Here is a 14,326-nt window from a genome sequence, read left to right as displayed (position 1 = left end):
GCGCGCAAGTATAAACAGTAAAACTGTTGCGTAGCAGGAGCGTGCGCTGTAGCATGCGTTGCGTGGCATGAAGTATAAAACCGGCCTAAGGCTTTCAGAAAGAAGGTTACGGATGCCTGTAGGTCTGAGAAGGCGGTTTAAAAAGATCTACAAACAATTGAAAATCAAAAATTCCACTCTCTGAAAGATCATGAACAAGTGGATTTCAAACAACTGCCAAGTTGTATAGATCAGGCCACCTCAGCAAGTTCAGCTCAAGTGCAGAACACAAGATGGTGAGAGAAGTTTCACAGAATACTGGAATTTCTTGATGGGGCCAACAGGGAGGTGTGCCAAGAGGAAACCTTTGCTGTCCAGAGTGAATATCAGGGTAAGACTAAAGTTTTCAAATGAACATTCAGGCAAAAACCCAGACTTCAGTAACAATGTGCTCTGGACTGAGGAGACATACTTATTTGGCTATAGTACCAGAAGATGTGTTTGGCAAAAAACAAAAACAGCATTTGATCAGAAGAACCTGATACCAGCTGTAAAGCATTGTGATGGAAATATTATGGCTTGGGGCTACTTTGCTGCACAACGTTACCATAATAGAATCCACTATCAATTCTTCATTATACCAGAGGTTGATTGAGGATAATGTGAGATCAATGTGAGACTGAAGCTTAGCCATAAGGTGATGTTACATTACAATTATCCTAAACATACCAGTTAATCCACCAAGGGATGGCTGAAAAGAAAGAAATGGAGGTTTCTGGGATGCCCAAGTCAAAACTTGATGGTTGGGGGAGAGATATGAAATGGGCTATACATGTATGACACCACTCAAACATCGGACAGCTGAAAGAATTCTGCATGGAGGAGTGAGAAAAACTTGATATCAGAGACAAGGAGACAGTTAATACTGCCAAAGGGGGCAATACCAGCTATTGCAGCCACGGTTGTGTACTTATTTTTTCCATAAAGAGAAATGGCATAACTGATCATTTTTCATTGAATAAATGATTGCAAAGTGAAATACATTGGGGAAAAAAAGAAGGGTAGTTACTCTTTTTAAGAATTTAGCATCTTTCCTTCAACCAAGAAAAATATGAAACACTAAATAAACAAAGTATTGGCCTGCTTACATTCACTGTTAGGCAAACAGTATTAATGTAGTGGGCTTTTAAAATAATAGCAACTCCACCAAGAAGCAGACATCTTTATAAGGTTTCATTAAGGCCAGAAGTAGAATAATAAAAAACATAATGCTAAAATAATATCCAAAAAATCAGCAAGCCTACATCACTACCTTTGGATTAATGGTGCATAGAACAACAATAAGACTAACTCAGAACAGAAATGTCATCGGTGGATTGGTTGCAAGGAATAAGTTTCTTTTGTGAAAAATTAAGAAAGCTCTCTATATAGGTTTCCCAGAGTCCACTTGCGCAAGCTTAAGGAGTTCTTGTAGTCTCTTCTGTGTACAGACCAGTTTAAAACTTAACTATTTAGGCACAACAAGAGGACTCATGCTTGGCAAAAAGCCAACTAGGCCTACCATTAACAAAATCTTATCCATATTGTCAAACACGGTGGTGTGGGTGTCCTTGTATGATAAATAGGTATTGTAATCCAAAAAGTGGTCCTCTGTAACATCAGCATCCTTTCCTTAACAGATGTCTCTACAGTGGCCCCTGCACAGCAGGTTTAAGCAGTCAAGTGGAACAGTGATCCCTCGGAATGATGGGAATTGGAATTATTTAGGTAGCAATGCTACATTCCCTTCATCCAGACTGCTGTGTGCAGAGTTGAATTTGTAAGAAGCTTTGGAGAGAGGATGCATCATAATCCAGACTTTCTGACCAACCAAGAATTTAGCAGGCTTATGTTTCTGGTTGTACATACAAGGCCATCTGGACAAGGCAGCCATTATCCTCTCCTTCATGTATTGAGTTATCAATTGTATAGTGTCTAACTGTTGGTGTACTTGTGTAACTGGTTTAGGCAGAACGTAACCAGTAATACATTCTAATGGACCAGGTAAACCAATGTTTACCTGGAAGTAATTGTTTACAAGGAAGTAAACAAGTAAATGTTTACCTGGAAGTAAATGTTTATAAGGAAGTAAATGTTTACCTAAAACTGACAATGCATGTGTTTTGCCTGTAATCAAATGCACCACAGTATTTATTGCAAACTGGAACTTGGGCATTTACTTACTCCATTCCTGATGGTGGTCACCACCACAGAAGGATGTGAATATTGTCTTCAGGGTCTGGTTCATGTCTTCTAGTGAACCACCCCCAACTTCTTCCAAAAGTCTTCAACAATTGTACCAGTCAGCTTAAGATCTCTTTTGTTGATGATGTTCTTCAGCAATCAAAATGACTATTTTGTCCTTAACACTAGAATTACCAGAGCCTACGAAAAAACTTGTATATCCGGCCCACCTTAAATCGCTTCTTAAATCCGTTCACACCTCTCCGCCAGCATCCTTTGTCCTCTAAATGTGCTGATAAAAGACAAGGTGCCAGCAGCCGGCTATTCCATCCCCCCACCGACTTAGAACGTGAGCGAAGTTTTCCCAGCTCACGCCTTGATTGATTATGTGGGAGTGAAGTGGAGTTTTACAGTGGAAATAAGAGATCATTATTCTAAAGTAATCTGTGTAAACACATTGTTAAAACAAACTTTTTCATATTTTAGTAATAAATGTTACAAAATGTAGTAGGCATAAACTATAGAATATATAAAGCCAGAGTTCCAAAGATTAAATAAACACTTTCACAAAAGCTTCAAGAATGATTCAACAGCTTCTGTGGCGTAGCGCGCTAAGATTTGCCTCTTAGCGCAGAGCAGCTTTTCCTTGCCTCACAGATCTGAGTTTGATTCCCCGCTGGGGATGAAGTGTTGCTTTTTTTTTTCTTTTCTTTTAAACCTCAAACGGACATAAAATTTATACATTGGTATGCACTGTCAGTTACTGAGATCATTATATTTTCATGTGGGATGCTCCTTTTCAAATATTTTTTTAACAATTGAGACTGCAATTAACAGGAACAACTGTCCTTATAACTTATTTTTAAGATCCATAACACACAGACAGACAGAGCACTGCGTAATAGAGAGACAGACAGGCAGAGAAGTCACTAGATATATAAATAAAACAGGGAAGCCACGTGTACTGAAAGAAAAAAAGAACAACATGTGCGTTGTCCCTGCTGCACTGAATAAGAGAGTCTAAGTAAGATCGGGGGAGGGGTGATGTTAGAGCGCAGGCGCTCTAACAATGTGTTTACACAGATTACTTTAGAATAATGATCTCTTATTTCCACTGTAAAACTCCACTTCACTCCCACATAATCAATCAAGGCGTGAGCTGGGAAAACTTCACTCACGTTCTAAGTCGGTGGGGGGGATGGAATAGCCGGCTGCTGGCAGCTTGTCTTTTATCAGCACATTTAGAGGACAAAGGATGCTGGCGGAGAGGTGTGAACGGATTTAAGAAGCGATTTAAGGTGGGCCGGATATACGAGTTTTTTCGTAGGCTCTGGTAATTCTAGTGTTAAGGGTTAAGCAGATCTTCTTGTTGGTAGCATTGCAGCCCTTGTTCCTAACTGACAGAAGTAATAATTGTTTAAGGTCTTCTGCTGCTGTAGCCCCTTAAGCTTCATGATCTAGCTTGTTGTTATTTATTAAAAGATGCACTTCTACACGCCACAGTTATGAAAGTAATTATTTGAATTATTTCACTGCATGTGACATATCTCCACAAATAGTTTTTAGTAATATTAGTGTAAATATTTCCTGTCAATTTTTTTTTTGATTGCTACACAGCACTTTTTTTAAATGGTTTGTTGCTTTGCATATCTGAGACGTTTGACTCTTTTTTGATGACAATGTAATGCAGATAATTTTTGTTTAAGCAGCTCTACACTGTGGATGTGTGGATAATTACTCTAGTTTCAGTTAAAACTTTCTGAAAGTGCTTTGTTTTGATATGCACATTTTGTTTCTTGTACCTTATATCTTCCTCTTCTTTTAATATCTTGCCTTGGTTTTAAAAGGGGTTAATAACCATGTGTCCATGCCAAAACACCGCAGAGTGTATACATATCCAGTTGTCATATTTAAAAGTTTAAATTAAGTTTTATTGCTTTTATCAACTGGTAAAACCAATCCTGTGAAGTGCACAAATGATTTATATAACAAACAAAGCACAAACTATTATTTGTTTGATCAAATAAAATATTTTACACAGTGCCATTTGGTACTCACTGAGCAAGAGAGGTCAAAAGATATTCAGTATTTAACAGTTCGATTAAGCACTAGACAATACTCCCTTTCTTATGTATTCTGTATCAATTCTTTAACACAGTATTGGTTCCTTGAAAGTATAATTAATTAAAACATATACTGTATAAAGTTTACATGAGTAATATATGAAAATTCCTTAACCTTTTAAAAAAATTTGATTTGTAAGCATTTAGTGTCTGCATCACAAAATGTCAGCCTAAGGTAAGAATATACAAATATATTTCTAAAATTATTTAAATATTCCAAATTAATAAATCCTTGTTTAGTAAAAAAAACCCCATAGTAATACATTTTAAAGATTGGTTGTAACTTTCATTGCTTAATGATTTTAATGGAAATTTTAAGGTAAAACTGTACACACATATTTTAATAGTCTTTCCCTGCTTTGTAAGTAGTCCTCATTCACCTGATGAAATGATTCCATGGTTTCTAAGAATAAGAACAATATGCTGAGAGGTTAGAGCATTTAGAGAGCCACTGCAGTTTTCTGGAACCGGGTATTTCACCCCTGCTGTAGAGTATTGGAAAAGGAGCCCTATAGAAAACAGACTGTGCTTCCTCTTAAAACAATTTAATGTTATAAGCCTGCATGCAAGGTAGAAAGTATTTTATGTTTCCACTGCACACAGATAGGACAAATGACATTTTCAAATGATTTAAAAAATCCACAAAATACTGTATTACTGAAATCTGTTGTTAATGATAGTATCTACCAATAATAATAAAGTGGCTTTATAATTTTTACTGTTGCAGACACAAACAGTCCAAAGGACAATACTACTTTCCCAATAAACACTGCAGCAGGATGCAATTACTACAGTACCTGAAGGGCTTGTGATCTTGCATAATACAACAGAACACAACAGAAAATAATGTATTAACACCATCTCTCCACACATGTAATGATTCCAGAATGTAATTTATAATGCACTAATACTACAAATCTTTCGGTAGTATGTAAACAAATGTAAGCAAGAAATATATAAATGAACATACAAAATATATGTAATTCTGGCATTTCAGATATCAGTCTTGTTTCATTTTTATGAACATATAATTTAATGGCATTTGATGAATACGATTCTTTGCTTGGCTCTTAACTGTGGAAGAAAAAAGGCTTCTCTTTTTGATTATCACAATAGAGACAACACTTATCAACAATTATAGCTGGACCATAAATATAAAAGAAAGTGTTATTAAAGAGAAAGTATCATGTAACCACACCACCTTCCAGTGATTACTAATCTTATTTTCTTCCAAGGCTTACTGTTTTGCCCAGAAATTCATAATCAAAACTTCCCACATGTGGCCATATTACAGTATGATGCAGTCTATGTCATAGCTCTATGGACATGTATGTAGGCAGTTTCAGCCTATAATATAGTTTATTTTTGTGGAAGCGTAATGTTTGTATTGGGACACAGAATTAGCAATGAATAAATCACATTTTTAAAAATTTTAATTTTACTCTTTTTTATATATTTACAGAGGTATTGAAAGCTTAGTTGAGCAGGCACAAGAATGGGAGCAGTCAGGTGAATATGCCAGAGCAGTGGAATGCTACCTAAAAGTGAAAGATACTGACAATGTTTCACTTATGGAAAAGTGCTGGTTGAAGGTAAGATAAATTTGGTCAAATTCATTCAGTTGCTCATATTTACTTTATTACTGTACATTTCAGACCTTGCTGGTGTGCAATATTTAAACTGAAGCATATTGATTTGTTGTTGTTCATTTTTTGTTCCTACTTAGAAACTCTGAAATATATCCTGGGCACTGAATGACAAATCTTAGAGTTAGACAAAAAAAAAAAACAACATCAAGCCTGTGTGTTTCTAGAAGTTGCTGCATGCACTGCTATCCTATGGTTAACTGTTTGCAGTTTTCCAGCTTTGCTGCACCAACATTTTGACCTTAAATTATTTTGCTTGCAGTTTCACTCTTCACTCCCATTTGATCTAGCATGATAATCTACTTGCCATACTGTATATCTCCAGCACTTGTTGAAGTTCACTAGCACACACACACGCTTTTTAAATTTTAAGACCTGGAAAAAGTAAAGTAAAATAGCTAAATTAGAAGATCAATTATGAAAACATATTTGGTGTTCCACAGTCAAGACAATATTCTCAAAGGATATTATGAATTAATGTAAGCAGTTCAGCTATTTCACACAGTTCCTACATTGGCTTTATTTGTTGCTTTGACTTTAAATGTTCACATTTAAATGAGCCAGAGTTGTCAATTGGTTAATCAAGTCTGTATTCATAAATACAGCCTATATGTATGTTCTGTGAACAAAAATCTTGTTTTGAAGAAACACAAAGAAAGCTTCTTTGCATCTATGTCATCCCTGGCCAAGAATTCAGTTTGTCTCTAAGTATTATAAGAAGATAAATCCAGATACTGTACAGAGCTAAACATTCAGTCAATGAAAATGGAAAGACAGGCAATCAAAATGCTGAAAATATTATTGCTTGGTTGCCTGTCATTAATAAACTATTCCCCTCATCCCCCTACTCAAAGCTGTATGGTACACTGGAAATGTAAAACTATAACCTTACTGTGATAGGACTGGAAGATATTCTGCAACAATATCAATACAGTACTGTAATGTGCTGTATGTATAAAATAAGTGCTCTGTGAAAGCACTGTTCCTTGAGAAACTTTTCCTTTTTGATGTGTGATTTCAAGATGTTCTCCTTGCTTCATTGCAGTGTTGTTATTGCATTATATTTCACACATGAGCCCTGCAATGAACCAGGGTTGGTTTATACCTTGCCCTACTTGCTGCCAGCATAAAATGCAGTTCCCCATACTCATGTACCGGGGAAAGCAGGTTCAGAACATGTTTTTATTTTTAAATGCTGATTACTGCATCCATAAGCAAATAATAGATCCAACATTAGTCTATCTGAAGTTTAAAAGGGCTTACTTTTTTGTTATTTTTCTACTTGGTAGAAAGTAAGTTATGGTCTCAACCATACTTACAGTACAGTATAATAAAGGTTTTTCTGCTATTTTATTGTTATGAATGACTGAAAATGTGCTATTGCCTAGTAAATCTATGGTAGCTCAGGCTGTTTTGGAGGAAAATTACCCAATGCAAAGTATTAATACTTCTACCTATCTTTAGGCTGCTGATCTGGCCAGTAAATTCTTTAGTCGGGAGAAAGCAGTAAATGTGATTCAGATTGTTGGACCTCGGCTCATTGGAATTCAGAAGTACAGTGCGGTAAGAAAATGTTTGTTTTTTGACAAAGTGTAGGGTTACATTTTGTTAATGTACATGGCCTCATCTACCATACCTTTCCATGCCTGGGGATAAATGCTGATGCTTTATTTTATCACCCTGGCCATCGGACCTTACTCCTTTTTATGTTAACTAAGGTTGTCTTATTTTAATTTCTTATTTGTCTTTTATTCTTCTTTTCTTCATTATGTAAAGCACTTTGAGCTACTTTTTGTATGAAAATGTGCTACATAAATAAATGTTGTTGTTGTTGTTGTTTATAGTACAGTGTGTCTCATGCCAGTTTTCTAACATTGAGGTAATGATTCGGATGCAAAGTTAATTCAAGCTGGAATTTACATTTCTATAGATGAGGATATTTGCCTTTCCCCGTTCTTCTTCTACAAAGCACATACTTGATTCAAGTCATATTATCCAGTAACTCTGTGTAGAAACCCAAAGTATTTATTAACCATCTGTTTGGTATTTGGAAATACAGTAGACCACCTGTTAACAATTGTGTATAGCATTTGACAGATTAATTTAAACTTATTTATCTATAAATAATGCATTATAATAATTCACTATTCTGATGCAGAATTGTTTTCATTAATCATCAACAACAACATTTATTCCTATAGTACATTTTCATACACAGGATATGGCTCAAAGTGCTTCTTAAGATGTTAAAGAAAAAGTTAAAAGAAAAAATACATTAAAATGAGATAATAATAATAGTAATAGTGAATATATAAAATACATAAAATAAGTCTGTACATACTTATATAAAATAGATATATAATTAGTAAAAAGTGAATATACAAAATTAATAAACAGTAGATGGAATCAAGTACTCCTAGGAAGCTTAGAAAGATTTTTTTATCATTAATATAGAAATTCATTCTGTATTCTTTGTCAAGAAAGAGCTTCTGCTTATCCCTGGCAGCAGAAGGAATAAAGCTGGAATCCATGGAAGATGCTTAATTTTTAAAAGGGTACACAGGTACAATATCAAATATCCAGGGAATTTTATTGACACCATACAGAAGAGAAGACATCTTTGGAATAAAATGGAAAGCGACAACATTTAGAGAAAACACCGATCACTTTTTGATCAGTAGATACAATGCTTAATTCTGCCCACAGTTTTAATTTTACAATATCCTTTTATTACCCCTACAGTAAACTGTAAACTTTAATCTTAATACATAATTTGCCTGCCTCCTCACTCACTCACTCACGTCCGTCCGAAGCCTTCTGCGCAGTCGCCTTCTGTGCACGTCCGAAGTCGAATGCGCAGTCGCCTTCTGCGTAGCTGCCCGAAAAACCTTACGAGACTGACATCCAACCCCAACATCGCGGCAGGCGGCAGATTTACGGCCGCAAAAATTCAAAGAGAAAGGCGACTTCGATTAAAGCTCTAGAGGCCTGAAAGGCGATTTCGACTACAGCTCGAGGCCTAATTACGCATTCTGATTCAATTACGTATTCATTCAATACACCTATATCAGGTTTGTGGTGCTTATACTTATTACTGTTCCATATTGTACTGGAACATTCATCATTCAATATTATACTATAGGCCTGGAAAATTCATCAACTAACAGTACAAGCGGACTACAATCAGTACAAAACAACTTCTTCGTTACTTATCATTTGTTCTTCATACACTGCTGACACAAACTCGTGCCCGTTTCATCTTATGTTGTTGAAACGGGCTCTTTGTCTAGCAGCTATATATTCTATACTTTTATTTTCTTCAGGAAGTCAAGGATTAATTATTGACTATTTCACAAAAGTAAATGAGGGCCACACATTTAAACATTAAAATAAATATCTTCTGATAGCAATCTTGTTAGAAGCCACAGTGTATGGAAGTTAAAGACTTTTTTTATTATCATTTATGAGTGTCATACAAAATATATAAAAACACTAGTTTGTGTTGCCTGGCTTCTCCCAGGAAATTTTGTAAGACAATAGGCCGTGGTAATAGTGCTGTTAATCAGGTGTATAAGAAGTATTATGTAACTAACTGAGTATTTTTCTGTAAACAACATTTGTTGTTATTTTCACAAGGGGTTAATATTATTAGTTCACTGGAGCTCCTTGCTCTTGAATATGCTATATACAATTGCCCATGAGATAAACGTTCGTGCCAAAGATCAATCATGGCTTTTCCTAGTGATTGACATTGACTTTTGTTGATGGTCATTGAAAAACTCAATTTTACATGAAACTGTTTTTTAATTCCAATAGGTAATTAGCAGGAATAATGGGAATTTGTGGTATAAATTTAATTTCACCCCATAGCACATCCTGTAAAACACTGTTGGCTGCAATCAGAATTGAACGTAATGCTTTAATCTGCAATCTTGTATCGTTACAAAGTTTTGGAAGGTTTAGATGAAAAGCAAAATACACTGAATTGTGGTTTACTTTAACTTACTACATGCAGCATTAATTTTTACCAGGTTGCATTTAAATGGACCATGCAATGAATTGAACGTTTTAAGCATTGCACATCAAAGAACAGGTGCAAAGAAATAATATTGTGAACTATGTACAATGTTCTAGTGCTTGAAGTGCAGCCAAATTACTGGTGGTACCCTGTACTGTTGGTGTCTTGCTTCTCTTTGCCTTTTGTTGTTACTTTTACACGACATATTAGTCAAGTAGTTTCAGGTGGTTTTTTTTTAGTGGGGGGGGGATGGAGGATATGGAGATTCTATATAGAATAAAAAACTTTACCAGTACACATTGAAAGAGTTGCCTGTTGTGTCCCCCTTAGATGCACTGCAGTGTCCATTTTCTGTATGTTCTAGCCAAGGGGGACTCATTTACTGAGCTGAGCAAGCATTTAAATTTAGTTACATTATACTGTCACTCTTAGTTTGTGTTGTACCCAGGTCTTCAAGTGGGAGTACAAAGAAGCCAACAGAACAGAGAATACTGCATGTGCCCAAGGATGCAAATTGCTAAGCACTTCTTCTCTAAGCTTCGTGAAACTTTCAGCCTTTGCGTTTGCTTCTGGTAGTTGCCTTTATTTGCATAAAGCTGCAGCTCCACTTCTCTATATGACTCCTTGCCTTTATTTTTACCGCTCAGCAAAAAAAAAGATGTAATCCATATGATTAGCCCACTTGCTATGGTATTATTACTGACAATAAAAAAAAAAAAAAAACTAATTTTCTTTTATTCTATAATGTTTTAAATTTCAGTCAAGTCAGAGCATTATTGAAATGTTGGGGTATTTCATTTTTCTATTGTTAGGAGGCTTTTACCCCTAAATATTAATATACGAGGGAGAGTCAAGCTAAAGTTAGAAAATGTGATTTATCAGAAAATGGAACGAACCTTAACAAAACTGATCATGTAATTTCTCAATGTAGTCTCCACCCTTCTTAATACATTTGTGCCACCTGCCTGGAAGTGCCTGGATTCCAGCAAAATATAAAAGTGTTGTCTTGCCCTCGTAAGCACTCGTGCATCTGAGTTATTGTCGAACACTGCATGCCGAGGGGTACCACAGTCACTAGTGCAAGTTACTGTGACTTGCTGGAGACCAATGTGAAGCCTGCTATTCGATCCAAGTGACGGGGACTGCTGTCTCAAGGAGGCCTTTTGCTGCAAGACAATGCTTGTCCACACTCTGCTAAGAACACCAAGGCGTGTCTAAAGAAACTGAAGTTTGAGGTATTGCCACATCCTCCTTATTCATCAGATTTGGCACCATATGATTTAAACCTTTTTGGAGCGCTACAAAATCATCTGGGTGATCGTCAATTCAAGAGAGATGATGACGTGAAGAGAGCGGTGTACATACTCCTCTATACAGTATATCAACTCTTTAAATATAATCGCTTTCTCTAATGGAAGGGCGCCCCAACGCCCCTTGAGCACTTGAGCAGATGTTGACAGCAGATGTAAATATTTTGTTATTGGATAAGTTGAATAAAGAGTCTTTAATATTTTTTTTGTTTTGTTTTTAGGCTGCTGAGCAGTTTCTTAGCCTAGATCTCATTAAAGAAGCAATAGATGCATTTATTGAGGGAGAAGAATGGAACAAAGCCAAGAGAGTGGCCAAAGACTTTGATTCAAGGTGAGTAATTAGTTGTGCAGTCTACTGAGCAGTCACACATATTCAGCTAATTATGTCCTTGCTTTTTACAACAGAAAACAAGTATAATCTGTACTAGCATATTCCATGAAAGTACAGGGTTTTTATAACAATGAATAAAGTGCTTGCCCAAAAGACAGAAGAAGAGTACAAGCCTTGATGATTGCTTGCTGAGAGTTGAGTAAAGAGGTATTGATCTTAATAAATCCGATCTTAACAGGATTTTTTATAACCATGCAGACAAGTATTATAGAGTGCTGTAATATACTTTAACCACTTATGCACAAGTGGGACGCCACCATATTTTAAATTTGTTTGTGTACATTGCAATAAACTCAGAAGTCAATCAAATGCAATAATGGTATGTTTACATACCCAAGGATAACTTCTTTCAAATAAAGCGTAAGTTTCCATGTTGTCTGCTCTCTTTTAATAATAACATATTCAGTTTGCACATGGATATGCTGAAGTAAGCAGCATGCCACATGTGAGAAAATCCACTTTTACCAAAGGTTGCACCTGTGTTGTGCCATATACAGAGAAAGGCTCATTACCATTGGATAACTGAGGTTCACAGCATTCCAGTGATTGGTTATTTATAGTATGTGTCACAGCTGTTCATAAAAGGTAGTAAATATATTGTGTGTGCAATCTTTACTCAAGACTCAGCGCTACGTTTCATTTGTAAGTGTTGTTTATATTATAACTTTGAAGTGATGCGGAATGCAGTTTTGCAGTTCAAGTGTCACAGGTTCAGTTACCATACCTGGGCATTTTCTGTTGTACATTCTCCCCATGTTAATTTTCTGATCAGTACGTTTTCAGTTTCAAGTTAGAGTACCAGCAGTGTTTCTTAGCATACTAGTGAGTAATGTTACACTGTACTTGAGCCTTTCGGAGTTTTACACCCCCTTTATCAACTGTAGCTGTACCTCTCCTCATGTGTTACTGGGTCGCAAGTACATGAGTAACTTGTTGATAGTATGACTCCCCCGAAATTGCCACCCCCCCTTTCCACCAAAGGGATCAACTAGCACCATGCAGCAAACCCACCCATACATACCACGCGTCAACAAGTGTGATTACAAAGAGGAATTAAAATCAAGTGCTGCCTTTGTTGGGGTTTAATAGCATGTTTAAAACTTCTCACCCAGCTCTGTCAATTCCTTTGGTGGCACTGGATGGGTGAGAAACAGTGTTTTTTACCGGGAACAAGTCTTGTGTGATCAAGACCCTGCCATACCCACCAGTGACCCAAAAGTATCTGTGAAACACTTAGTTTAGGCATATGTGTGATGTGTGTGACTAGTTCTGGGGGGACCCTGTTCATGGCTGTTTCCTGCACTGTGCCCAGGGCTGTCAGGAAAGACATTGTTCCCACCCCTGTAACCCAGCACTGGAAGAAGCTTGTATGAAATTGTATGCATATACTTAGTTTATTTCAGGTATGAAATGTAAGAAAAAAGCAACAACAAAAAATAAGTAAATAAATAAAAACACACTGAACCTTTGTAGTGCAATGAAGGAGAAGATGTGTGAATTGCAGCACAAAATCCCCTGTCTATTGTACAAAATGTAATGTTTCTCAGTGTCTAGTGGTAAACAGAAATTATTTCAAGTACTAGAATGAAAAATTATTTTGAATGTACAGGTTTAGATGAATCAATAATTATATAGTTACATAAACAGTGGCAAACTAAACATATAATATAGAAAGAAAATTGATTCCAGGGTTGTGCATAATGAAATGTCATGTTATGTACTGTAAAATACTGCAACAGGCCAAGTTTTGTTGGCATTTTATTTAGTTGATAAGGGTAGAAACAAAGGTTTTTAATCATATAAACACTTTTTTTAAAAAAAATTGGAGTGTTATACTACTCTTCAGCCATTTGCAGCTCCTTTATTATTATATAAGTAGAATATTAGCCATTTATTTTTGGGTATGTAATTTACCTGCAATAATGACAAAAACCACTTAGGGCAGAAGGGGTTAAAGATTATTCAGTGTCATGCTAGTTAAGACAAGTGAAAGGAGGGATAATAAGGTTAGAGCATTTGTCTTGAGTCAATAATGCAGCAGCAGAATCGAGTGATTTATTTAGTGTTGCACAGTAAATTATATGCAGGAATTGATGATGATGATAATAATTCTTTACATTTATATAACACTTTTCTCACTCCTCAGAGCACTTTATATAGTGAGTGGGGAGCCATTTCAACCACCACTAATGTGTAGCATCAACCTGGATGATGTGATGGAAGCCATTTTTGTGCCAGTACACTCACCACACATTAGCTACTAGGTGGTGAAGTGGTAAGAGAGATAGCCTGTTAGAGACAGGGGATGATTAGGGAGCCAGAATGACTAGGCTGTGGAGGGCAGTTTATCCTGGGAGATCAGGATACACCATACTATTTACGAAGGATGCCCAGGGATCTTTTATGACCACCGATTGTCAGGACCTCAGTTTGATGTTTCATCTGAAGGATGTCACTATACTGGGATTGGCTCCAGCAGACCCCCGTGACCCTTGTGTTCGGATTCAGCAAGTTGGAAAATGGATGGATGGATGTCACTATTTGTATAGCGCAGTATCCCCATCACAGCACTGGGGCATTGGGATCCACATTCAGACCACAGGGCAAGCTCCCCCTGCTGGCCTCACCAACACCTC

The 14,326-nt window shown here is 36.4% G+C and overlaps 1 protein-coding gene across 1 annotated transcript in view; it reads left to right on the top strand.

Moving 5' to 3' along the window:
• The window catches only part of ift172 (intraflagellar transport 172), a 122,739-nt gene that overhangs the window by 77,048 nt on the left and 31,365 nt on the right, over window positions 1-14,326 (top strand). The window contains exons 35-37 of the mRNA XM_028796836.2: window positions 5,788-5,917; window positions 7,436-7,534; window positions 11,521-11,630. Coding sequence (XP_028652669.1) covers window positions 5,788-5,917; window positions 7,436-7,534; window positions 11,521-11,630 — 339 coding nt within the window. The remainder of the gene's footprint in view (window positions 1-5,787; window positions 5,918-7,435; window positions 7,535-11,520; window positions 11,631-14,326) is intronic.

The sequence above is a fragment of the Erpetoichthys calabaricus genome, chromosome 3 (assembly GCF_900747795.2).
Source record: "Erpetoichthys calabaricus chromosome 3, fErpCal1.3, whole genome shotgun sequence".
Classification (NCBI taxonomy): Eukaryota; Metazoa; Chordata; class Cladistia; order Polypteriformes; family Polypteridae; genus Erpetoichthys; species Erpetoichthys calabaricus.
This window is presented reverse-complemented; position numbering and strand designations above follow the sequence as displayed.